The 27,572-nt window shown below is 42.9% G+C and overlaps 1 protein-coding gene across 9 annotated transcripts in view; it reads left to right on the forward strand.

The window, feature by feature from the left end:
• Window positions 1-2,506: 2,506 nt before the first annotated feature.
• LOC139367072 (solute carrier family 12 member 7b) overlaps window positions 2,507-27,572 on the forward strand; it is a 68,591-nt gene continuing 43,525 nt past the window's right edge. For 4 of the 9 annotated variants that reach the window (XR_011626837.1, XM_071105071.1, XM_071105077.1 and 1 more), the window contains exon 1: window positions 15,202-15,524. Coding sequence is in view for 7 of the 9 variants with exons in the window: in XM_071105071.1 (XP_070961172.1) it covers window positions 15,410-15,524 (115 nt within the window). In the remaining 2 variants the exon portion in view is untranslated. Of the gene's footprint in view, window positions 2,723-15,011; window positions 15,525-27,572 lie in introns of those variants that run through there. The other 5 variants (XM_071105069.1, XM_071105070.1, XM_071105073.1 and 2 more) reach the window with 3 other exon arrangements.

Here is a 27,572-nt window from a genome sequence, read left to right on the forward strand (position 1 = left end):
AGGCCGTCATTGTAAATAAGAATTTGTTGTTAACTGACTTGCCTAGTTAAATGACTTGCCTAGACAGCTGATGTTCTGAAAGAGCTGCAAAATCTGGATCCCTACAAATCAGCTGGCCTAGACAATCTGGTCCTCTCTTCCTAAAATGATCCGGCGCCATTGTTGCGACCCCTATTACTTGTCTGTTCAACTTTTCTTTCATATCGCCTGAGATTCCTAAAGATTGGAAAGCGGCCGCGGTCATCCCCCTCTTCAAAGGGGGAGACACTCTAGACCCAAACTGTTACAGATCTATATCCATCCTGCCCTGCCTTTCTAAAGTCTTCGAATGCCAAGTGAACAAACAGATCACCGACCATTTTGAATCCCACCGTACCTTCTCCGCTAGGGAATCTGGTTTCCGAGCTGGTCACAGGTGCACCTCTTCCACGCTCAAGGTCCTAAACGATATCATAACCACCATCGATAAAAGACAGTACTGTGCCGCTGTCTTCATTGACCTGGCCAAGGCTTTCGACTCTGTCAATCACCGTATTCTTATTGGCAGACTCAACAGCCTTGGTTTCTCTAATGACTGCCTCGCCTGGTTCACTAACTACTTCTCAGATAGAGTTCAGTGTGTCAAATCGGAGGGCCTGTTGTCCGGACCTCTGGCAGTCTCTACGGGGGTGCCACAGGGTTCAATTCTTGGGCCGGCTCTTTTCTCTGTATATATCGATGATGTCGCTCTTGCTGTGGGTGACTCTTCGATCCACTTCTACGCAGATGACACCATTCTGTATACATCTGGCCCTTCTTTGGACACTGTGTTAACAAACCTACAAACGAGCTTCAAAGCCTTACAACACTCCTTCCGTGGCCTCCAACTGCTCTTAAATGCTAGTAAAAAGAAATGCATGCTCTTCAACCAATCGCTGCCCTCACCCGCCAGCCCGTGTAGCATCACTACTCTGAACAGTTCTGACTTAGAATATGTGGACAACTATAAATACCTAGGTGTCTAGACCGTACACTCTCCTTCCAGACTCACATTAAGCATCGCCAATCCAAAATTAAATCTAGAATCGGCTTCCTTCACTCATGCTGCCAAACATACCCTCGCAAAACTGACTATCCTACTGATCCTTGACTGCTGCGATGTCATTTACAAAATAGCCTCCAACACTCTACTCGGCAAATTGGATGCAGTCTATCACAGTGCCATCCATTTTGTCACCAAAGCCCCATATACTACCCACCACTGCGACCTGTATCCTCTTGTTGGCTGGTCCTCGCTACATATTCGTCACCAGACCCACTGGCTCCAGGTCATCTATAAGTCTTTGCTAGGTAAAGCTCCTCCTTATCTCAGCTCTCTGGTCACCATAGCAACACCCACCCATAGCACGCGCTCCAGCAGGTATATGTCACTGGTCATCCCCAAAGTCAACACCTCCTTTGGCCACCTTTCCTTACAGTTCTCTGCTGCCAAAGACTGGAACGAATTCTAAAAATCACTGAAGTTGAAGACTTATATTTCCCTCACTAACTTTAAGCGTCAGCTTCCAGAACAGCTTACCGATCGCTGCACGTGTACATAGCCCATTTGTATAATATAGCCCATAATTTTTGTTTTTCTGCTCTTTTGCACACCAGTATATATACTTGCACATCTTCATCTGCACATATGTCACACCAGTGTAAATTGCTAAATTGTAATTACTTTGCCACTTTTGGCCTATTTTTTGCCTTACCGCCTTACTGCATTTGCACACACTTTATACAGATTTTCATTTGCGCACACTGTACGTTTGTTTATCCCATGTGTAACTCTGTGTTGTTGTTTTTGTCGCACTGCTTTGCTTTATCTTGGCCAGGTCACAGTTGTAAATGATAACTTGTTCTCAACCTGGATAAATAAAGGTGAAATAAAATTTAAATTAAAAAAAAGTTGAATCAAACTCTGTTCTTTACATGCTTACTGACAAAAACAACATAAAGGTTGAGAATGAAATAAATACTCTGCAGGCTGTAGTGATGTTGACATGCAATCAATTACCACACAGTAAGAATATTTGTGGACTCCATTTAATCACATATGTTATGATTATACGTTGCACAATCACACATAATGATGAGGAAGGTACAAAGGCATGACATAGTGGCAAACATAGAGCATATCCCACGTGCTGCAAACACACCTGTGTTCTCGTTCTAGTAGCCTGTGCACGCACTACCAGGTCATATTTTGAGAAAACCATCACAAAAATACAAAACAAGTCTGTGACTGTTAGAAAGAGCTTGTGCTGGTAACATTATGACATTCGGGACACTTATTTCATAAATAACCATATTCGGAATTATAATTTGTGCGGCTTGACACCGGTGCGCGAGGCCCCCAGCCAATGAAAGGACACTATGCGATGGACACGCCTAGAGTGTTTCAAACCGTGGGTCAGCGCTCGTGTCCCATACAGACTGTCATGTGTACCTGCTAACCCGTTGCCGATTAGACTGCTTAGTTTGAATCACAGCACAAACCGCTTCGAGACCCGAGGTTTTTCTCCATCGTAAGAAGTGTGATAAGGGAGGACGCAGAAGGGAATGAGCGACAGGTTTGTGGTGGTCCCTGTCGGTCAGGGCAACGAACAGTGCTCTGAAAGCGAAGGGGCAGAAGGCTACACCATAGAACCGCAAGACGCTGTTCCTGTCCTCGAGTACAGTAGGGAGCCCAACAGATACGGTAAAATGATACCTGTCTCCTACTCAATCCGTTATTATCCACTGGGGATTAGCTATGCATTTCACTACGGGTTGTTTATGCTTATCTAACCCTGTGGTTTGTATAGAACTTTATGTATGTTACTTCCCATACATTAGGGACGAGCTGAAATGAGAGACAGCTGTATTATGTGCACGTACATAGGGCCTACATTTTAAACACATATTCATTTTTGCGATCACTCATGTTTGAGTGATCGTAATTAAATAATTCCCTAGCTAACGTTAATTAACCTACTTCTCCATGACATTCAAAGCTGTTTTTCCTACATTCGTTATTCTGTTCTGCTGCTATTTTGCACAACTGTAATAATTGATGATGGTCATGTTTAATAATTTTGCAATTATGTATAAGCTTGTCTTTTTAAAGCTGTTTGTGTCCCTCTCCTACCACCAGTCGGGTGTTGCATGGCAACAGGTTGCAGTGAAAGTGCACAATTGTCAAGCAAGCATCTCCAGGGATAACCAGTTAAAGAATAGATAATTTACAATTTTACCCCATTTCAACCAATAGTTGTCCACCTGAATATAGAAAGGTGCTCTATCAGTGAGATGCTGAATGACATACTTCATGAAGATGTTCTCGCAAATAAACAACGTTAACGTTACTAGTTTCATTTTGGGAAGCTATGCAAGGCATTGCCTGTTCATGAGTAGACTTTCCACTATTTCTGAATATAGAATCAAAAGCAGTCGGCAGCTCTGTATTTTAATTGGTTTTTCTTAGTGTGGTTGTGATCGCACGAGACTGTATAGGTGTATTGCAGCATGGAAAACATTCTTATAGAGCTGTTATTATTAAAAGAGCAAATTCAAATTGTGATCTGCAATGTCAAGAGAGCGCTCCAAAACAAGTACATTTGAGAGCGAGAGAGAGAGCGCGAGAGAACGAGCGCGCAGTGCATTATTGTGTTCGTGCATGTGTTTCAGTGAGAGAAGCACATTTACTATTTACAATAGTTATCTCAGCTGGGATTCTCCAATTCACCTGGGTTTGGAATCTGTTTGGAATCTGTTTCCTCTATCTCTTTACTTCCACAAGCTTGATATTTTAATACGTTCTTTAATAATAGCTTAATTCCAACAATTCATTTATTGTATTGCATTTAGTAATAGGGGATAAGTAGGAAGATAGGATAATGATGGGTGGGGTACGGGATAATGATTTCAATGCCAAGGTTTCATTTTATCATCTGACTCTATAGATGGACATTTTCCCATATTACACTTATGGGGAATGGTCTCTGGGTTCGTTTCAGTGCAGGAACTATATGCCTATGCGGTCAAAAAGGCTTCAGACCACGTTGAAAATAATAGTAGGTTATTTCCAATTATGCTAAGTATTCGCCAATGAGAGGCTTTAAAGCCTCCGGTCGGCCATATTGGCACTCCCCAGAAGAAGCAGTCCTCCAAATGATTGAATGTAATTCAACAGTATTTCAATTAACGTTTCAATGACAAAATTACATGTATTTAAGTATTTTGTTTTGTTTTAGTGGGGACAGTAACACTCATACTTTCTAAAATTATACTTTAAGGAAAATGTTTTTATATATAAAACAATTATATCTCACATTCTTTAAAAGTATGCATTAATGTGTATTTAATAGAACACACGTGGCAAAACCAAATGTAGACATTAATAAATGTATTTTATAGCTTTTGGTCATGGTCATTTCCATGTAAAAAGAGCCATTAGCTCCAACGTGAAGTTTTTAGAGGAGCATATCACAATTGGTGTCAAATGAAAGCTAAGAACCTATACGTTTTGCAAATGAAAGCATAGATATGTTTTTCAACTATTTTCCATCCTAAAATTAGGAATAAGCCAAAGCTTTGATTTCTTGTCACAGATGGAAAAAGAATCTTAAAAAACATCTACTATAAAGTATTAGGTATTAGAAATCCATCAAAACACATTATGTTGAGGTGAAGGCCCCTGACAATATCAACATTTATATTTAGTTTTGCAGAAATGATTTGCCTTCTGTAAGACAAAATGCCTAGTGTCTTGTCATTCTGTTACCAAAACCCCACATATCTTTAAGATATTTTCTAATTTCTCTCCCTCATGAGGAGAGAGGATTGTGAAAGTTCACAGAAGTAACAAGTAAAGGTAAATTTACCAATTAGTTATAGTGTTTTTACTCATAATAATTGTGTTTTATGGGTATCTACTAGCATGCTAGCAGATACGCGTAGACATCCAGTCATTGCTGTATGCCAATGCTAGTTAGCATTGGCACACAAAACGACCTCTAACTTCCTTCATCCTGGATGCAGAGACATAAAAGTGTATCCTAAATTTCATCTGACTCTGGTGAAGTACTTAAAGGTACTTAATTGCCAAAATCCTGAAGTATCCCTTTAAGTGATTAAAACGCATCGCTCTGTTACCAACTCGGCAGACGCGATCATAGTAGTCACAAACCACAGTTGCAGTAGAGCACAGTACAATATAGCAAAGTTGAGTTCATACAGTAAAGTAGAGCACACTTTTTTAAATTTTACCCCTTTTTTCTCCCCAATTTCATGGTATCCAATTGTTTAGTAGCTACTATCTTGTCTCATCGCTACAACTCCCGTACGGGCTCGGGAGAGACGAAGGTTGAAAGTCATGCGTCCTCTGATACACAACCCAACCAAGCCGCACTGCTTCTTAACACAATGCGCGCATCCAACCCGGAAGCCAGCCGCACCAATGTGTCGGAGGAAACACTGTGCACCTGGCAACCTTAGCGCGCACTGCGCCCGGCCCGCCACAGGAGTCGCTGGTGCGCGATGAGACAAGGATATCCCTACCGGTCAAACCCTCCCTAACCCGGACGACGCTAGGCCAATTGTGCGTCGCCCTACGGACCTCCTGGTCACGGCCGGTTACGACAGAGCCTGGGCGCGGACCCAGAGTCTCTGGTGGCACAGCTGGCACCCGCACTTAACCACTGTGCCACCCGGGAGGCCAAGTAGAGCACACTTGAGTATAGTACAGTATAATGAAATGTATTGTACTGAACTATACTCTACTGTGCTGTAATGTCCAGACTTGTGAAACATAGATGTCTAGGATTGGTACAGATTTGGTCCGGTCTTGACCAACCAACCGATCTTGTTTGTTTTAATTTATTTAACCGAAAAACTGTAACCGAAAAACAACTTGCATTTGGAAAGTTTGAGTTGAGGGAGAAAGTGTGGTGGAACAAGTATTGTTAGCATTGTTAAGTATCTTGCTATAGTAGTGGTAGCTGGTTTGAATTCTCCGTTAGCTAGCCAGAAAAATGTTGAGAAACATTAGCCAACTTAGCTGATCAAATAATTGAGTTTATTGTTTGAAAATTAGCTGTCTAATGAAATCAGACAGCTAGCTAGCTAACGTTACAACATCAGATGAGCTAACATTAGTAACCTAACCAACTCGCTATAGTATTAACTGGTATACGACTCCTTGCCGTTCCTCAAGTTATAATGTGTTAGTTGCTTACTGGACCCTGGCAATCTGTGTCAAATGTTAACTAGCTAACGAACTAACTACTATCTGTGAACTAATGTTTTCCCTCTGCACTATGTGGTTCATTTTCAGAATGAGAGAATTAGGTGAAAATGAGGCGTTGCTCATTAAACAAGTGGATTCAGGGATGAAGTGTAGCTGGAGCTGGACCTGGTTTAAGCTGGATGCCACTATGGAGCTGAAAGAAACGCCAAACAATTTCTCTCTTTCAATACAGTGGATAAAAAGGAGTATGCCAGGTGTGCTCTCTGCCTGTTAGAGATCAATTATGCCAACAAAGGGTATCATGTACTGCTGGCACATTGTAGAACAGATGTCCACAGGCAGAAAGTGTACAATGTAATAATGTGCAGTGTAGCCCAGAGATATTGCTTTTGTTGTGTTGAATTTGACAGTTAATCCCCCCTCACTGACAGTTGATTACATGTTTTACTCAGTGAACATTAGTTTTGCACAAATGTAGCCACTTGATTGACGTCTGCTATAATGGCCACTATATTAGAACAGAAATAGAATACCTGTTTGTTTCATTATATTTCTACATTAAGATGTTTTTTTCCCAAGTGCAATATTTAGATGTGTGTGACCACAAGCGTTCTATTATAAAGGCTGTCATGGCTATCTGCAATGTTAGTGTATTGTGTTTTTATCAAGACTTGAGTGTCATTTTCTGTAAAGTGTAGGCAACAAATAACATTGGATTGCTTTCCTTACATTCTTTAGCTGTGAGTTAGGTTCACATGAACCACTTTTTATTTTTCACACAGAGACTGATCATATAGATCATATTTTTTGTTGTTTAATTAGTTAAAACCTGCATGTCTCAGTGAAACAACAACAAAAAACGATCACCTTTTTGGGCCCTCACCAGTTTGCATCCCTGGTCAGTAAGAGTGTCCATGATTAAGTCTTTGAATGTATAGATGGAGATAAAACTGTCCCGTTTGAGTGTTTTTTGCAGCTCGTTCCATTCGCTAGCTGCAGGGAACTGAAAAAAGGAGCGACCCAGGGATGTGTGTGCTTTGGGTACTTTTAACATAATGTGACTGGCAGAACGGGTGTTGTATGTGGAGGATGAGGGCTGCAGTAGGTATCTCAGATAGGGGGGCGTGAGGCCTAAGAGGGTTTTATAAATAAGCATCAACCAGTGGGTCTTGCGCCGGGTATACAAAGATGGCCAGTTAACAGAGGAGAATAGAGTGCAGTGATGTGTCCTATAAGGAGTATTGGTGGCAAATCTGATGACCGAATGGTAAAGAACATCTAGCCACTAGATAGCACCCTGACCTGCCGATCTATAAATTACGTCTCCGTAATCTAGCATGGGTAGACTGGTCATCTGAATCAGGGTTAGTTTGGCAGCTGTGTCGAAAGAGGATGAAACCAAGTCTAGATTTAACTTTAGCCTGCAGCTTTGATATGTGCTGAGAGAAGGACAGTGTGTGTACCATCTAGCCATACTCCCAAGTACTTGTATGAGGTGACTACCCCAAGCTTTAAACCCTCCAAGGTAGTTTGGGAGACGAGCTTATTAGAATAATAGCCAGTGTGTAGAATAATAGGAGAATTTGACATTTTTCTACCTTTGTGTATCTATTCAGGATATATCACCAAGAAGAAATACAGTATGTTCATAATTATGCATTAATGTATAGTACAGATCAGTGACTCATGTCATTCTGTTGCTGTCATTCCGTAGTTCAATAACCAAAATAGATTTTTTTCAAACTCAATGTGTCACATAAAAAAAACTGAGGGAGATTTTACTGTCATTTTGTTACCAAACTTAGTATCTGCACTGTTCCTCAAGTAAATGGGTTTTAGTAACGTTTTCAGTGGCAATCAACATTTTTTGCCTGGCATACATTTTAAAGTGAAAAGGTCTCAGCGTTACTGTGCAATTGCCCAGTTCTTTTTCAGCTTTTTTTCCTGAGCACACCATACTTAAAACAAACCAAAAAACACTTTCCAGGGCTGTTTCTTAGTCCTTAGACATTGGCTTTTGGAAATAGAGAAAATATGGGACTACAAAATGTCAAAGATAATGTCTTAACTCTCTTGAGCCCTATCTAATGTGGTGTTCAACGTGCTTTGACCAGCAGTTATGGCAGATTTCTAGCAGTTATCCATAGACTTAATTCATAGAGCTTCTTTAATAGGTTAATAGGGATTTCAATTCATATCTGGAAAATATGGATTTGAAATGGAATTGACCATTAATCTCAACCATGCTGCTCTCCCATTGAACACTGCACATTTGGGATTGGGAGAGACTATAAGTAGTATACATCCTGCAGATGTCAGGGATGCCAGAGATTACAAAGGGATTGATGAGGACTCAGTCGTCTGGATGGAGTGCTCAGCTCTTACTGATGGCTCAACACAGTCACTGTCATTAGACACATACTGTGTTGTGACTCACTTGTTTCACAGAGCTTCCTGTAATTTAGCCTGTACATACAGTTGGCCCTGCCCATGGAGAGAGAGACCGGTCTTGACGGTTTTGAAATGGAATAAACGTGTTTTTCCACAGCCTGCAATCTGTAATCTTCACAAGGGGAAATCAGTGTGAGGCCACACATCTCTGTCAGCTGATTGTTTGGTTAGTACGATTCGGGATCCTTGGGATGACTCTTCCCTAAACCTTAACCTTAACCATAACTCTTACCTAACGGTTGTTAATGTCAACTTCAAAGGGGTGACGTCAGATTTGGTACATTTCTAGGTGACACAGTAATCCAGTAATCTGTAGACTGTAAAAGAGGAAGCCTAACAAACATTTACTGGATTGATTGGTCTGGTGTCTCATTTCGTGTCAATTTAATTGGCTGGACTTGAGCCCTTTTCAGCTTTGGGCTGATTTTATGAGTCTTGTTCTCAACATGTAAAAATGTCATGCAAATGTTGCCAACAAACAGAACCAAAGAGCTTTTTTATTTCGCCATTAAACCTGTGGAAAATTTGACTTGGGATAAAACTCATATGCCCGCATGGATTTGTTTTTCAAATGAAATATGAATGCGTCTGTATTATGGCTGGTCCGCCTGGCAGTTATGCCTACTGCCGTTTTTCCGTTTTTTCCGGGGAATTGTATTGAGTTTTATAGCTGCGTAATATACACCATAGCCAATAGATTGTTTCCATTGGATTATTGCAGGGTTCCATTTAATTTATTAGCTTTTCTCATTTTCCACCAGGATGTGACTAGAGCAGATATATATATATATACAGTGCCTTGCGAAAGTATTCGGGCCCCCTTGAACTTTGTGACCTTTTGCCACATTTCAGGCTTCAAACATAAAGATATAAAACTGTATTTTTTTGTGAAGAATCAACAACAAGTGGGACACAATCATGAAGTGGAACGACATTTATTGGATATTTCAAACTTTTTTAACAAATCAAAAACTGAAAAATTGGGCGTGCAAAATTATTCAGCCCCTTTACTTTCAGTGCAGCAAACTCTCTCCAGAAGTTCAGTGAGGATCTCTGAATGATCCAATGTTGACCTAAATGACTAATGATGATAAATACAATCCACCTGTGTGTAATCAAGTCTCCGTGTAAATGCACCTGCACTGTGATAGTCTCAGAGGTCCGTTAAAAGCGCAGAGAGCATCATGAAGAACAAGGAACACACCAGGCAGGTCCGAGATACTGTTGTGAAGAAGTTTAAAGCCGGATTTGGATACAAAAAGATTTCCCAAGCTTTAAACATCCCAAGGAGCACTGTGCAAGCGATAATATTGAAATGGAAGGTGTATCAGACCACTGTAAATCTACCAAGACCTGGCCGTCCCTCTAAACTTTCAGCTCATACAAGGAGAAGACTGATCAGAGATGCAGCCAAGAGGCCCATGATCACTCTGGATGAACTGCAGAGATCTACAGCTGAGGTGGGAGACTCTGTCCATAGGACAACAATCAGTCGTATATTGCACAAATCTGGCCTTTATGGAAGAGTGGCAAGAAGAAAGCCATTTCTTAAAGATATCCATAAAAAGTGTCGTTTAAAGTTTGCCACAAGCCACCTGGGAGACACACCAAACATGTGGAAGAAGGTGCTCTGGTCAGATGAAACCAAAATTGAACTTTTTGGCAACAATGCAAAACGTTATGTTTGGCGTAAAAGCAACACAGCTGAACACACCATCCCCACTGTCAAACATGGTGGTGGCAGCATCATGGTTTAGGCCTGCTTTTCTTCAGCAGGGACAGGGAAGATGGTTAAAATTGATGGGAAGATGGATGGAGCCAAATACAGGACCATTCTGGAAGAAAACCTGATGGAGTCTGCAAAAGACCTGAGACTGGGACGGAGATTTGTCTTCCAACAAGACAATGATCCAAAACATAAAGCAAAATCTACAATGGAATGGTTAAAAAATAAACATATCCAGGTGTTAGAATGGCCAAGTCAAAGTCCAGACCTGAATCCAATCGAGAATCTGTGGAAAGAACTGAAAACTGCTGTTCACAAATGCTCTCCATCCAACCTCACTGAGCTCGAGCTGTTTTGCAAGGAGGAATGGGAAAAGATTTCAGTCTCTCGATGTGCAAAACTGATAGAGACATACCCCAAGCGACTTACAGCTGTAATCGCAGCAAAAGGTGGCGCTACAAAGTATTAACTTAAGGGGGCTGAATAATTTTGCACGCCCAGTTTTTCAGTTTTTGATTTGTTAAACAAGTTTGAAATATCCAATAAATGTCGTTCCACTTCATGACTGTGTCCCGCTTGTTGCTGATTCTTCACAAAAAAATACAGTTTTATATCTTTATGTTTGAAGCCTGAAATGTGGCGAAAGGTCGCAAAGTTCAAGGGGGCCGAATACTTTCGCAAGGCACTGTATATATATAAAAGCGTTCCTATTGGCTAGCTTGTGAAGGAAGGTACAGTACCAGTACATATACTGGTGGTGTGATTCTCCTCATGTCCAGAGAGGAGCAGCAGTGTGCCACCATTCATCCCAAATCCTGCTCTGGTCCTGTTTACTCTTGAGGATAGGGGGTGGCTAAAAGCTCCAGCATAACGTCACATGGAAGATTTGTTTTGAAATGGAGAACCACCTCTGTCTGTACAATATGTTACCAATATGTTATGTTCTTATAGAGCTGCTGTCAGACACACTGTAGCAGATTACAGCTGAGGGCTTATTTGCTGTCACAACAACTCCCTTGTACTGTCTCTTTGGGTTACAGATCTCAGTGCAGGGACCTCTTGATATTGGGGAAAAGGGTAATTGACTTGGCCTTTAATCTTCTCAATGGACAGGAAGGAAGTGTAAATAAACATTGAGAAAGCGCAGTCTATAGACATGGCCAACTGTCCTTGGGTTGTACTTTGACGTGGATCCATTAGAAACCCTATCTCTCTCTGTGTTTCTGGTTTTTCCCCATCGCTCGATATTCCACATTCCGGGCAGGGCAAGCAATACGATACAATCTGCTGTGCCAGGAATGGGCAATAGATAGTATTTTTAGATCTGACTCTGAAAGGTAGTAACCTTCTCTTGAAGTCCCATCCCCTATACCCTTCCCCTCCATTCAATGCATTGGCTTCCAGCTTCAATTTATATTTGGTATGCTGTTTATGTAGCCTATATACCACCTACTTAATCATCACTTAGAACACAGGAGGTTGGTGACACCTTAATTGGGGAGAGCGGGCTCATAGTAATGGCTGGAGCGGAATTGGTGGAATGGTATTAAATACATCAAACACATGGTTTCCAGGTGTTTGGTGACATTCCATTCGCTCCCTTCTAGCCATTCTCCCCTCAGCAGCCTCCTGGGAATTTGACATCAATAAAATCTATGGAAATGTTACCAGAGCGCAGGAGAAATTCATAGTTCACCTCAAGTACATGCCAGAGTAATGCAAAATAAGATGGCTGATAGCTTCTCATGCTGCCCTGCCTATTTAAAGGAGACACGGGTGCGGTATAGGTTATTGGTAATACACAAGGAATAATAATACCTTAGGGAACAGACCTTGGAGTTACTTGTTGACCTACATTGGATGTCATGGTGTGACCTCAACACATTGATCTGTGACACTGTTTAACCCTTTGGTGACCTTTGACCCTTTTGGCCACATAGCCCTGTTCAGTTGTTTCCAACAGTGTCGTAGATTGTTTGTTTTTAGAACGAGAAGGCCCGCACACTCTTAAAGCTCCCAATTCACCGCTTTATTGACAACGCTTCGACACGGATCTTCATCAGGTCAAACACACGGAGTGTTCACGTCCCAAAATATACACATTTCACCTCACGTGACCATCGCGGACATGACGCATGGTTGGTGCAAAAAACATTTGTATACCTCCAATAATTAGATCAGGACGTGACAGTTTTGTTTCATCTGTCCTTGTGATTGTCTCCACCCCCTCCAGGTGTCGCTTATTTTCCCCAGTGTATTTATCCCTGTGTTTCCTGTCTCTCTGTGCCAGTTTGTCTTGTATGTTTCTAAGTCCACCAGTGGTTTTTCCGTTCTCCTGCTTTTTGCATTCTCCTTTTTTTTTAAGTCCTCCTGGTTTTGTCCCTTGCCTGTTTCTGGACCCGCCTGCCTGACCACGAACCTGTCTGCCACTCTGTACCTCCTGGACTCTGACCTGGTTTTGCCTGTCCACGACCATTCTCTTGCCAACCCCTTTTGGCAAGACAAATCAAAGTAAATTAACATTCAGGTAAGAAATCGTCTGATATCAAACTCTTGATTCAGACCCCTAGCAGACATGGTACACAAACAGTCAATCCAATACAATTCTCTTCTCAATAATAGATGATCAGTATCTCCGCCTCTCCTAGGAGTCTTAATGTGTTCGATGCTAATGTTGTGACGAGCCTCCATGACATGCGCAGGCACAGTGTTTCTCTGGTCAAAGGGTCCTGATATTACTCCTGTGTTCTGCTATCCTTGTTTTCATAGCCATTTTTGTTTTTCCTACATGGCATAGACCACAAATACAAAAATATCAAATTTTCTGTTGAACATGTAATGATGCGCTTAATCTGTATGGCCTTGCCCGTAATAGACGTTGCATTTGAAGGTGAAGTTACACTGGGTGCATCCGCCACATCTATAGTCACCGTAGATTGTTTGTTTCCCAGGTATTTTCCAATACCCCCCCCCTGATCGCCTTTCCTTACCCTCCAACCACCCTGGAATGACTTCAGAATGCGAAGAGGGATTCTCTCTGTACACAAAGTCAAATCCTTCATGATTAGACATTCCTCTAGTCTCTAAGATGGATCATCTATGATCTCCCTCTCTGCCCCTCAGGCTGTGGGCACACTGGCAGAGTGTGGAACTCTGGATCTCTGGAGCGTTTTACACTAAGACAGCCTTAGGTAGTCTGCATGCTACAGTCAATTCTCGAGTCCTCAATAGCACGGGATTCCTTGAAAACAGGATTTGCTTTCTCAACATTATCAGACCAACTGATATGGATGAACATGGCTATGCATGTGACCATTCTGTACTGGTGGAAAACACTTGTGAGATGTGGACAGAAGAAACCGAGCAAAGCGTTGGTTAGCTTCTGCCCGTCTCCATCCTCTAGGCTACCTCCCAGTTGTGTTAGCCTAGGTAGCTAAAGCACTGCTGAGGCCTATTCTTCTTTACCGGAAGAGGAGGAATATTATCCGCTCCTGGCCACCCCTGTCAGAGCCTGCCTCACTGCCTGCTTAATGCAATTTGCAATCACTGATTCCCAGAACATGTATCGGACACGACAGACGAGTGCAACTGTTTGTGCACGTCAACTCACAAGTGTGAAGAACACATAAGCTGAACAGATCAATGTTCAGTCAACAGGACATTTTCAGGATATTCTACATGCTGGGACTAAAGACAGGAAAAACGTCATTACCTGCACATACTCAGTTTTACAACTGACAAGCAGTTTGAAGTAGCACCATGGACAGATTCTCTTTCTTGCCACTGTTGGCTAGTCAAATGCAACAGAGCACCACTTGAACTGAAGAAACACACTGACCCTGAGCAGTCATTGTGTACGTGACTACAGTACCCTTTGTTTTCTGAAACGGACATGGGCTGCTGCTTCATAGGCAAGTGAGAGTGCTGCTCTCGTAACATCTATTCTCTGGACTTCCAGAGGAGGCACCCCTCCCCTCTGACTTCCAGTATTCAGAGCCGGTTTGATCCTCCTGAACATTGGTGATATTCTGAGGAGGGGTTCCGGTTGTGTTTGACTCGGCTGTGAGAGAATAGGCCAGATGTGTCCTTGTTGCCAGAACTCTCTGTCAGCCTCCTTTGGGGCTGAAACTGGCCTGGGGCTGTTATTCTACCTGCTGAGGGAAGGGCTGTTAAAATACTAGAATGATTTAACAGTAACACAATACTTTTCTGTGGTAATTTATGTGAAGTGAGAGTTCCCATGGCTTCACACACAGCAACGCTGTAGACAGTGGAGTCACATGGGCACACTATCTAAACCTCTCCAAACCAGGCGCCATGGAGGAGAGTGTGTCCTTCCATCGCTGCCTGAAGGGGCTGTCTGGGAGGCATTGCTAACCCTTCTGAATCACACTGGAGAGATAAGCAGGACGATCAGTTTCACCAGCGGCTACCCCTCTCACTGGGGCTGATAACCCCACATAGGCTCTTATTCCAAACCCTCCTCCTCCTCTTTGTGTGTCTGTGACACAGCCCAGCTCTCTCTGTGAGGGTGTGTGGTTTAGAGGACCAAGGAGAGGAAGTAATGTCACCCCACCCCCGTCAGTGTAACTCCATTATCAATGCTGTCCGCTTCCTTTTTCTATGCTCTCACACAGAGAGTGTGTTGTGCAGTGAGTATGTGAAATACAGCTGACCCCGAGCAGATTGAGACGTTACGGTGTGTGTCGAGCCGTGCCTTCCTCTACAGGGCGGGGCAGTTTAGCGTTTCCGTATTTGGAGAGGGAGGGCTGGTCACATTGGGCACCCGGTATCCAAGCGATAGGGGTAAAAACGGAGAACTTCGAACCAACGGCAGAGCACGAGCCCAGAGGGACAGAGAGGGAGATACCTAGAATAAAAACAAAGCAAACAACTGAACAGAGGAGGCGAGAAGCAGAACCAACAAGGAGAGAGAGATAAGAGAGGGACAGGCAAAACGCTGAGAGGCACATGGTGTGAAAATGCCTACAAACTTCACAGTGGTTCCTGTGAAGGATGGCAGGAAGTCCCGGGAGGACGATGATGTAGATGACAACAATGTTTTCAGAGAGGAAGACGAGGATGCCCCCTTCCCAGGTGAGAGAAGGATTTTGGGGGCTTTTGCTCTCCACACAACTCACTCCCTCCACCCTGCAAGAGAGATGAGCACGTTACTTCAATGGGCTAGAGTATCTGTTGCTAAGTTGCGGCTGAGCATGACTCTGTAGTTGTGTTTTGTCGTATATTGGATGAACATGGTTGTGTTATCAGATACAGGTATTGGATCAGGTATATTGGAAGGTGATGGTTGATAAGGGAAAGGTTGAAGCATGTCACTTTCTTGACCCTAATAAAGAAGTGGCCAGGTCATTTTAGGGATAGAATTGCTTTGGCTGTACATTTGGGCTGAACTGGGTTTTTGTTTAGTGTCATTAAGGCTGTGTTTCTGCGGGTTTTGGGAATGAAGTAGATGGAGTCACACCCTTCTGGACCTCTCAACACACTCAAGTGAGAGAAGTGCTTCCGATGCCTCTTTTTGTTTTTGCCACGACTCCCACTTATCCTCTTTCTCTCTCGTTCTCGTTGTCTTTCTCTCTCTCTCTCTGATCCACTTCAACAGTGCTACGCTGCCACACTTCTTCGTCTCATTGTTCCCTTCCCTCAGTCTCTCCACAGTCACGCTTGGCAGAAATAATTAGCCGTAGCATCCAGAGGCATAATAAGACACAAGTGTCTTTTTGTTCCATGAGCGTACTGCTACAAACTACTATGTGTTGCTACTATACAGCTTACCCCAGGGATGCCATGTGCTCTTCTGTAGCTCAGTGGGCAGAGCATGTCAAATGTATGCATGCGTGACTAAGTCGCTTTGGATAAAAGCGTCTGCTAAATTGTATCATTATTATATAGTATGCTGTTCCACTGCATCATCTTTCCCATGTTCAACACCAGAACCAACATCTTAATTACAAGCCCTAACGAGGGAAGGTCATTAAGTTTAACTTCCCACAAGTCTGTGCTAACGAACTGCACAGAGCCCCCATTGTTGTGCCAAACAGTTGTTACTGTTTTTTAGTTTTCCTACTGTTTCACAAGGCGAGGGCCAATCAGGGTCCTCCTCCCTAATTTCCATTGCGACGCACAATTACGGCCCCCCACTGTGTGAGATTCTACAGACTGGGAAGAAGAGTGGTGTCCATTATGGTGGGTTATATAAGCTGTCTGGCAGGGGTCTGTCTGTTGGGAAGGGGTTTGAACCCCATGCGTTGATGTTGTTGACTCTCAGACTGCGAGAAAGCAAGAGTCAGATAGCAGCCAGTGTTATTGATTGGTCTAGTTGTTGGCTAATGGGTCTGGTTTCTGCTTTATAGTACATATATAACACTCACTCCCCTTTAATAACAATACTAGACTTTGGTTAGATCAAGATGAAAAACATGGGGAAATTTGACACAATCATGACCTCTTCTTCAGGTGTTTGTGAGTATTGTCTTACCCCAAATATTTTGTGCTCACATCCCCACCAGATATTTTGGGAAGGCAAGCAACACCTCTGTCTGTCTCTTTCTGCCTCTCCCTCATTCTTTAGGAGTATTTAAACTGGAACTGAACACAAAGCTGACATCTGTGTCAAATTATTCCTGAGCTCAACAAAAAAAGAAGGGGAAAAAAAAACATTTGAATAACAGGGTACAAGTAAACCATTTCAGATGTAGCATGCACTTATGCATTGCACTCAAAGGTTTACGAAGCTAAAGTCATCGTGCTTTTACCATATTGCACTAGTCAGCCAAACTAAACAACTGGGCTAGTTCCATTGGCCTTGGCTTGGAAAAGACAGCCCTTTCTATAAACAGGTATCTTTTGTGGTTTGGATAAAACAGAATTTTGAGCTGAGCTAAATGTAGTTCTCCCCAAATGAGAAGCAGTGCCTTTTCATGTTTGTCCAATTAGGATTTACATTGGCCAAAATAACCTGTGCTGATGGCATGTTTGCTCAGTGTACATGAAAAACAATGCCGTTGGATGATTTTTAACATGAGGTTGCCGCTAGCTGATTTAACATGCTTGTGTATGGCCTTCCTTGACATGGATTGGCTATAACCTACCAGTATGGACACAGTCACTGTACAGAGCAGGTGAAACATTCTGTAATTCAAAAAAACAGTAGGCACAGTGTTCAATCTGTTGTGTATCTCGGCAGGCATGTGCTTCCTGTTTTTCCCAGATCTGGTATAGTTTAAATCCAGGCTACCTCGCCAGACTCTCTGTTGCAGTGGTGGTGTTGTTATCTCTAGCAGTACTCATGCTATGTACTGTAGATGTGCAGTAACCGTTACCGATTGATAAGCATGCAGCCAGAGTCACACTGTCTTTCTAAAGTCCTGTGTAGTACAGTATCCCCGATGTGTATTTTCACCCTGAAACTACTGTAAGATTTATCTTATGTACAGGTAACTGCCAAAATATTGGACACGCCAACATACTGTGTCTTAATAGGGAGTTGGGCCTTGACATACAGTGGGGCAAAAAAGTATTTTGTCAGCCACCAATTGTGCAAGTTCTCCCACTTAAAAAGATGAGAGGCCTGTAATTTTCATCATAGGTACACTTCAACTATGACAGACAAAATGAAAAAAAAAATCCAGAAAATCACATTGTAGGATTTTTATTGAATTTATTACTGCTCCTCTAGAGCAGTGATATTTTGGGGCTGTTGCTGGGCAACACGGACTTTCAACTCCCTCCAAAAATGTTCTATGGGGTTAAGATCTGGAGACTGGCTAGGCCACTCCAGGACCTTGAAATGCTTCTTACGAAGCCACTCCTTCGTTGCCTGGGCGGTGTGTTTGGGATCATTGTCATGCTGAAAGACCCAGCCACGTTTCATCTTCAATGCCCTTGCTGATGGAAGGAGGTTTTCACTCAAAATCTCATGATACATGGACCCATTCATTCTTTCCTTTACACGGATTAGTCGTCCTCGTCCCTTTGCAGAAAAACAGCCCCAAAGCATGATGTTTCCACCCCCATGCTTCACAGTAGGTATGGTGTTCTTTGGATGCAACTCAGCATTCTATTTTGGTTTCATCTGACCATATGACATTCTCCCAATCTTCTTCTGGATCATCCAAATGCTCTCTAGCAAACTTCAGACGGGCCTGGACATGTACTGGCTTAAGCAGGGGGACACGTTTGGCACTGCAGGATTTGAGTCCCTGGCGGCGTAGTGTGTTACTGATGGTAGGCTTTGTTACTTTGGTCCCAGCTCTCTGCAGGTCATTCACTAGGTCCCCCTGTGTGGTTCTGGGATTTTTGCTCACCGTTCTTGTGATCATTTTGACCCCACGGGGTGAGATCTTGCGTGGAGCCCCAGATCGAGGGAGATTTTTGTCTTGTCGGTCTTCCATTTCCTAATAATTGCTCCCACAGCCAAAATAATGGCCTGCCCGGTATTTTTCTACTTTACCGTAAGCATAATGGGATGTTAATTGATTAATTAACTCAGGAACCATACCTCTGTGTGAAAGTACCTTCCTTCAATTTAGTTTGTATCCTATAATGACCTAATGCGTCGAAATTTGGATGATCATTACAGCCAAAATGACGTTCTTTTCATCCCCGCTATGTGAAACAAAGCTGATTTCCGCAATAATTTAGCTGTTTAGGTAATGATGATAACATTACTTCAAACCACTTTTGGTGCCTTGTTAACTTTTCAACAACATGAAATCAATGTCTTAAACATTGGAGGGAGAGGAGAGAGAGTTAAAGAATGAGGAGAGAGAGAGAAGAGGCAGAATCAAGAGACGGGTGCGGCGGCGAGTTCTTCCTGTCACTTGTCCTTGACAGGCAGCCAGTCTCAGTCAGGGGTGGTGGGATGGAGAAGAAAACAAAATGGATACTTAATGTTCAATAACATGGGCCTGGTTTAGTTGGAAGCCCTCTCACGACGTCAAGGCCGACAAGGTTTTTTAATATTTTTTTTTTTAAATTACGGCCTTTAACCCCCTAATTACGGCCTTTAATCTTTAGTGTTTGACCTGATGGGGCATGGATAGGTGTAGTAATATGGTGATGACTCAACCCAGCTGTGTAATGGGCTCTGGGCCATATTACATACACAAAGCTAGAACCTCCAGATATGCAAACGTTAACTAGAAACCAATGTCCAATTCCATACCAATCCTGGCCTGAAGTTTGATTTGGAATTGGGCACAAAAGATGAATGGCTAGGGAGAAGAGGTTAAGAACCAGTAAGGAACTAGGCAGCTGAACAGTCAATTTCAGTCAATTGAAAATGTAACTTCCATTGAATACATTTAGTATGCAAATGTATACATTTACAGCCAATTCGAGCAAGTTTCAACATTTTACCAGCAAACTAGTGGAAAAATATACAAATATTTACATGCTTGTAAACATTACTTGCAATACAAGACAGATAGACAGATACATGTGCTATATACAGTTGAAGTCGGAAGTTTACATACACTTAGGTTGGAATCATTAAAACTAGTTTTTCAACCACTCCACAAATTTCTTGTTAACAAACTATAGTTTTGGCAAGTCGGTTAGGACATCTACTTTGTGCATGACACAAGTCATTTTTCCAACAATTGTTTACAGACAGATTATTTCACTTAATTCACTAAATTGACTGTCTTTTAAACAGCTTGGAAAATTGCAGAAAATGACCATGCAGCCGTCATACCGCTCAGGAAGGAGACGTGTTCTGTCTCCTAGAGATGAACGTACTTTGGTGCAAAAAGTGCAAATCAATCCCAGAACAACAGCAAAGGACCTTGTGAAGATGCTGGAGGAAACGGGTACAAAAGTATCTATATCCACAGTAAAATGAGTCCTATATCGACATAAGCTGAAAGGCTGCTCAGCAAGGAAGAAGCCACTGCTCTAAAACCGCCATAAAGCCAGGCTACGGTTTGTAACTGCACATGGGGACAAGGATCATACTATTTGGAGAAATGTCCTCTGGTCTGACGAAACAAAAATAGAACTGTTTGGCCATAATGACCATCGTAATGTTAGGACGAAAACGGGGGAGGCTTGCAAGCCGAAGAACACCATCCCAACCGTGAAGCACGGGGGTGGCAGCATCATGTTGTGGAGGTGCTTTGCTGCAGGAGGGACTGGTGCACTTCACAAAATAGATGGCATCATGAGGAAAGGAAAATTATGTGGATATATTGAAGCAACATCTCAAGACATCAGCCAGGAAGTTAAAGCTTGGTCGCAAATGGGTCTTCCAAATGGACAATGACCCCAAGCATACTTCCAAAGTTGTGGAAAAATGGCTTAAGGACAACAAAGTCAAGGTATTGGAGTGGCCATCACAAAGCCCTGACCTCAATCCCATAAAGAATTTGTGGCCAGAACTGAAAAAGCGTGTGTGAGCAAGGAGGCCTACAAACCTAACTCAGTTACACCAGCTCTGTCAGGAGGAATGGGCCAAAATTCACCTAACTTATTGTGGAAAGCTTGTGGAAAGCTACCCGAGTTTGACCCAAGTTAAATAATTTAAAGGCAATGCTACCAAATACTAATTGAGTGTGTGTAAACTTCTGACCCATTGGGAATATGATGAAAAATAAAAGCTGAAATCACTCTCTACTATTATTCTGACATTTTCACATTCTTAAAATAATGTGGTGATCCTAAGATGGGGAATTTTTTACGAGGGTTAAATGTCAGGAATTGTGAAAAACTGAGTTTAAATGTATTTGGCTAAGGAGTATGTAAACTTCCGACTTCAACTGTACTTACCAAACAACTTCTGCTGCTGGACTGCTGGCCATTCCAGTCACAGAGGTCCCTGGAAAAGATAAGAGAGCGGTGAGTTGTGAGAGAAACTCTGGGGTGATGTCGTGACCACTGGAGTCATACACCTTAACAGTATCTACCAGGCAGCGGAGGTTACTTACCGTGACCCAATGGTTAGCCTTGAGATTTACTATCTGGACAAACCCCTGGGCCAGTGTTGGTACTGCTGACAGCATGGCGATGCCTCCCACCGCGAGTAAGCCTACTTCTGGATGCTGCTCCTGCAAAAGAGCTTGAGCATGATCAATTGTAAAATTGTCTAACCAGGAGTGTGTTTGAGGAACGACCTCCAGAAGGTCCTCCATCCGGCCACAGAGAGCAGCTGGACTTACCTGCCCCTGTTGGACACTAGTGATGAGAACCTCACTCGTGTCTTCTAGTCCAGTGACTGGACTTACCTGCCCCTGTTTGACACTAGTGATGAGAGCCTCACTCGTGTCTTCTAGTCCAGTGACTGGACTTACCTGCCCCTGTTCCTCCAGTCCGACACAAGCCACCTGTGAGAACATTTGATGGATTAGTGAAGTGTTATGAAGGGGAGAAATGTACTTTTCAACCGTTTTTGAAAGTATAGCCCACCTTAAGCTTGTCCCCTTCTGACACAGAGTATCAGACTGATCCGAACTGGATCTGGTGGATGGGATACCTCCTGGGTGTCTCGGACAGTCGATGGTAGAGTTGTTGAAATACTAAAGTTTAAGTAAATTTGCACTGCTGTCTTTCTGTTTCTCTCTCTCCAAATATTGCTGTCTTTCACTCTCTTCCCACCTCTCTCTCTCCCTGTGACTTTCTTTCTCACTTTCTTCCTCTCTCTCTCTGTCTAGCGAAGACAACTCGTTAAACTGCCCTTAAGTTACCATAATTGCTTACACCTATCCATTTGATTGATCAGGGTTAACTTATAGCTAGATACCTCAATATGACAGACATATAAATAAATGTATAGCTAGCAACATGTAGATGACCAACTAGCTAGATGAAAATTTAACTCCTTCCAGATATCTAATAGAAATTAACTGCTTAACGTTACCCTGAATTGTGAATTTCCCTGCCCCCTTACGAATGTTGCGCCTCTTGTCGAGATCAGTGATGCCTTCGTAATACTTCGCCTGGTTGGAAAGATAAAAATATAATCTCCTCGAGGGATACCATTAAAGTGCAAGCTACATACAAACAGAAATATACTATAACACTTAGCAAGCTATATAACGTTAGCTAAATCAAACTGTCTGTCTGGATAGCTAGCTAGCTGACTAGGCAGGCTGAGGTAAGTAGCTTGCAATGTCAATATAAAATCTATCTAAAAACAGCTTAAATAATTTCTTCCTATTTAACAATATTTTTCTGAAGCAGCAGGTAGTCAGCAGGTTGTCACCGTCAAAAACACCATCCTTAGAGCAATTCTGAGGTAATAATTTTGTGTGGACTGAGCGAGCGTTTATGTGGTGAAATGGAACTAGAACTGCCCACGTCCTCCTTCCTTCGCTACATCTACGAGGTCAAATAGAGCCAAGCAACCAGCATAGCAACGGACGCTTTGGTTCATTACGCAATCCGGTCCAAATTTTGCCAGTTTTATCAACAGCCCTAGCAACAGAAGCTAGAACACATCGAGCACTTTTTGTCAGGGGGACTTTATTTGACATGACAGACCCAGTGGTGTTAGAGCATTGGTGTGATTGGTGTGTTTTCTATGAACGAACACACCGATGCAAGGTGTTTCTGTGAGTGCCTTCCCTCGACTGAGGATTGCGTAATCTAATGTGTTCATTGGGATTGTTTGCAGTTGGAGAAAGGGAGGGAGTCACATGTCACAAAAAGAGCATGGCCTCTTACACTTGTTTGCTGTAGGGGAAGTGTGTGTACTGCACAGGAAGCTGGTTGTGTATGCGGTTATGAATGAAGAGTCTCTTTGGTATCTCTGTTCTCTGAATAATGGGCACCCACCCTCAAGCCTTTCCCCCTCTCTCCCCCCTCACCCGGGCCTTGATCCGTAGGCCCCACCACATCCCTTCATGTCATCAGCACTGAGGGTTTTCCCAGACACACACATAAGCAGACCCGCATGCCCACACACAAACACACAGCGACAGGTTACACAAACCCATCCAGATTCACAGAGTAACGTTGGTACAACATGGCTGCGAATGCTTTCGCACTCATTTGATTGACAGGCTCTGTATCACTGTGGTTTGTTGGTAAAAAGCGGTTGAACGGATTTGTTGAGAGTCTGGGACGAGAGAGCTACGGTGGCCTCCTCCAATCACACATTGTTTTTTTAAGCCCTATGAACCCGCCCCACAAAGCCCCCCTCCTGGGTGCTTGACCCTCAATGTGGCACAACTGATAAGCCTCCTGCATGTTTCTCCCCCTCACATTGGCAGACTATTACTTAACACAAGTTGGTTTCCATGCTATATCCTCAGGAAATGGCTCAACACCAACCTGCTCTGAGTAGAACATATTCAACAATAGCCTACATTTGATTGAATGACCATATCTCTACATGCTTGAACCCTTTGTCATAAGGGCTTACATAGTCTAGCAGATGTCATAAACAGCTAATGATGGCATACGTCAGCTCATAGCAACCGTATGTAATGTCATTATTATGATGACAGAAGTCTAGGTCTTATAAAAGAGGGTTAAATTACAAAACGGCCATGTAACCTACTTCAAAAACAATCAAATGCACTTCATCCTCCACTTGTGAAAGTGAAAATCACTTAGAGTCTGGACTCGGTCTCTCTCACTCTAGTTTCAGACTGGCCCGAGGGTTAGGAGAGAAATGAGATGTGTGTTCTGTACTGTGGGCAGTGTTTTTAGAGTCTTACCTGGGACTGAAGGTGGGAGAGAGAGAGAGCCATGTCTGCCGGTTGGTGCATAGCTTTTCATCATCTCATTATCTCTCTGGCTTTGTCTGTCTTTTTTTCTCTTTCTCCTTTCCCTATTTCTCTTTCGCCCTCCCCTATTTCTCTTTTGCCCTCCCCTATTTCTCTTTCGCCCTTCCCTATTTCTCTTTCGCCCTCCCCTATTTCTCTTTCGCCCTCCCCTATTTATTTTTCGCCCTCCCCTATTTATTTTTCGCCCTCCCCTATTTCTCTTTCGCCCTTCCCTATTTCTCTTTCGCACTTCCCTATTTCTCTTTCGCCCTCCCCTATTTCTCTTTCGCCCTCCCCTATTTCTCTTTCGCCCTCCCCTATTTCTTTTTCGCCCTCCCCTATTTCTCTTTCGCCCTCCCCTATTTCTCTTTCGCCCTCCCCTATTTCTCTTTTCGCCCTCCCCTATTTCTCTTTCGCCCTCCCCTATTTCTCTTTCGCCCTTTCCTATTTCTCTTTCGCCCTCCCCTATTTCTCTTTCGCCCTCCCCTATTTCTCTTTTGCCCTCCCCTATTTCTCTTTCGCCCTCCCCTTTTTCTATTTTGATCTCTCCTATTTCTCTTTCGCCCTCCCCTTTTTCTATTTTGCCCTCCCCTATTTCTCTTTCGCCCTCCCCTTTTTCTCTTTCGCCCTCCCCTTTTTCTATTTTGCCCTCCCCTATTTCTCTTTCGCCCTCTCCCCTATTTCTCCTATTTCTCTTTTGCCCTCACTCAGTCTCCCTCCTCTCTTTCGCTCCTTCTCTCTGGAGGCCAGCCCAGCAGCAGGGCGCACGTGAGAATCACGTGCTTCTTCATCAGCTTCCCGACTTGACACACACACCACCACTCTTCTGCTTTCTCTGTCCTCCCTCTGTGCTCTTCTGTTTAGATTCCTGGGTGTGGCTATAGTGCTGGCTATACTACTGGTGATGGTTTATTTCTCCTCTGACTCCACTCAGGGCCTGTGGATGGCTTTATCTGCATTTTAATGTGGACAGTACAGACCCCACACACTGCCATTCTTACTCTCCCACCACTAAGTGGTCTTCGATCGACATTCTTCTGTTGTTCATTCTCACTAGATAGTTTTAAGTGTTATGGGGCATTAGGTAGTAGGTTTTACATCCATTACGCCCACTAATGAGATCCACTGACTGTGGATAATGCAATCAAATGAAGTGGGAACTGTAGTTCTCTTGTTTGTTGCCTTAGTTTAACAAGTTCAAATCTATTAGAGAGGAACATCCACTAGTTCTCCTGAGTCCTGGTAAATTTGCTGATTCACTCCGTCCATTGCGTCAAGTTATTAAAGTGGTCAGCCCGCAGCTTGTTTTCCTACGTTTATGGTTTGGCTGCTGTGACAACCATGGGTTCTGGAATTTAGAAGGGGAAACTGGAAAACACCTGGTTCCTACTTGAGCCGATCAAATCCCTGTTCGTTGCTTTGCCAAATACCGTGAGGAAGTGTACATTGCATTGATGCTTATTGAGAGGGCAATCTTGGACAAAAAGTAGCCTTTGTTTTGGTGCAATCGTGCTTTTCATCACGATCACACAAAGGACGATCTCTTGTTAAGAAGTGTGCGTGTGTATGTGTGCTTGCATGCACCAGGGCCACGTTCAGTTGAAAAACACTCTTGAACATTGCAGATAGAAATGTCATGAATAGAGCCAACCTTATTCCTTATTCAACAGTCCATTTCTATCTGAATGTTCCAAAATGTTGCGTCCTGCTGAACGCGCCCCAGTACCTGAAGCATCTCCGACCTACCTAACAGTGACACCCTCTGGAGAAGCCTGGACTTTTCTCCATCCCGTCCATCTCTCCATTAACCCTTGTGTTTTAGAATCTATTGAGAATGCTGTGACTTTTGTGTAAACTTCTTCCTTATACCACTCTCAGGAGTTAATGACAAGATGTTCTGAAAATCTTTAAATAAAGTATTGGGGAGAAAAAGAAAAAAAAAGGATAAAAAAATATGATTTTTATCACGTGATGAGTGTGACTTCACCAGTTTAAGGAACTACACTTTTTCCCACAAATGCAATGGCAAATTTCACAACCATTTTATTTCAGCATCTCAATCATCAGTTGACGTTACAAGCTTTCATTGCTGGCTTATTTTTCCAAACACAGTCATGACTTTATTTAGGCCTATTGTTTGTTGAAGAATTTATCTTTTAACAGTTTTTATTGATGGAATATTTTATTCCTGTGAATGTGTGTGAATGAAAGAATGTCTCTTGTGGTATTAATAAAACAATGACTTTTTCACTGAACAAATTCATGTTGAAATGTATCCAATTTCATGCAATTTATATTAGTAAATTAGATCATAGCTATCATGGTAGAATTGTATTTCATAAGAGGCCACAAAGTTAATCAAGCCAGTGAGTGAACATGTCTCTTAGAGGAAACCATAGAAACATTGTGTTCCATCCGTGAGTTGAACAAAAGCATCACAGACGTTTTAATTTAGCCTGAACACTTTCAACAGACCCTACATCCTCTTCGGATCAACCCTCACCTGGGCAAAGGGGAGAGTGGTTATTGGTTTGTTTGGCCTTAGTAATGGTCTGCTCGTCTCTGCTCACATAACGCTGGCCTGACACATCTCTCTCTCTGACAGACTAACTAAACGGCCCTGAGACAACCTACTGCCCTGAAATACTTGTAGCAATTGCCTAGGATCCATTCAGTTGCCTAGGATCCATTCAGTTGCATCTCTAAGTAACATTACAAGGAGGAGCACTATGTAACGTTACAAGGAGGAGCACTATGTAACGTTACAAGGAGGAGCACTATGTAACGTTACAAGGAGGAGCACTATGTAACGTTACAAGGAGGAGCACTATGTAACGTTACAAGGAGGAGCACTATGTAACGTTACAAGGAGGAGCACTATGTAACGTTACAAGGAGGAGCACTATGTCACGTTACAAGGAGGAGCACTATGTCACGTTACAAGGAGGAGCACTATGTCACGTTACAAGGAGGAGCACTATGTCACGTTACAAGGAGGAGCACTATGTAACGTTACAAGGAGGAGTTTTGGGATGATATACGCTAGTAGATATATTAGGCTATGTACCTTCTTTATAGTCGATGCTGCTTGCATTATGATGTATGTGTGAGTAATTGATGTCAGTTGGTTTAAGCATCATTGAGCCTCCAGCTCATCGCCCCCAGCTGACCCACCCTCTCTCTCTCTCTCTCTGTCCTTCCATCCCTTCTCACTCACTCACTCACTCACTCACTCACTCACTCGGTCACTCACTCACTGTTACGTAATGGACAACAGTGATTTACCTGATAGTCTTAAAAGCTTACAGCTTCACAGAGTACAACAGACCTGACAGAGCCTCAGTAAGCCAAGCTCCCTCCCTCTACTCACCAAAGCATCCCTATTTTTTGTATTTCACTTTTGGTGACCGCACTGTATCTC

This window comes from Oncorhynchus clarkii, chromosome 15, assembly GCF_045791955.1.
Source record: "Oncorhynchus clarkii lewisi isolate Uvic-CL-2024 chromosome 15, UVic_Ocla_1.0, whole genome shotgun sequence".
Classification (NCBI taxonomy): Eukaryota; Metazoa; Chordata; class Actinopteri; order Salmoniformes; family Salmonidae; genus Oncorhynchus; species Oncorhynchus clarkii.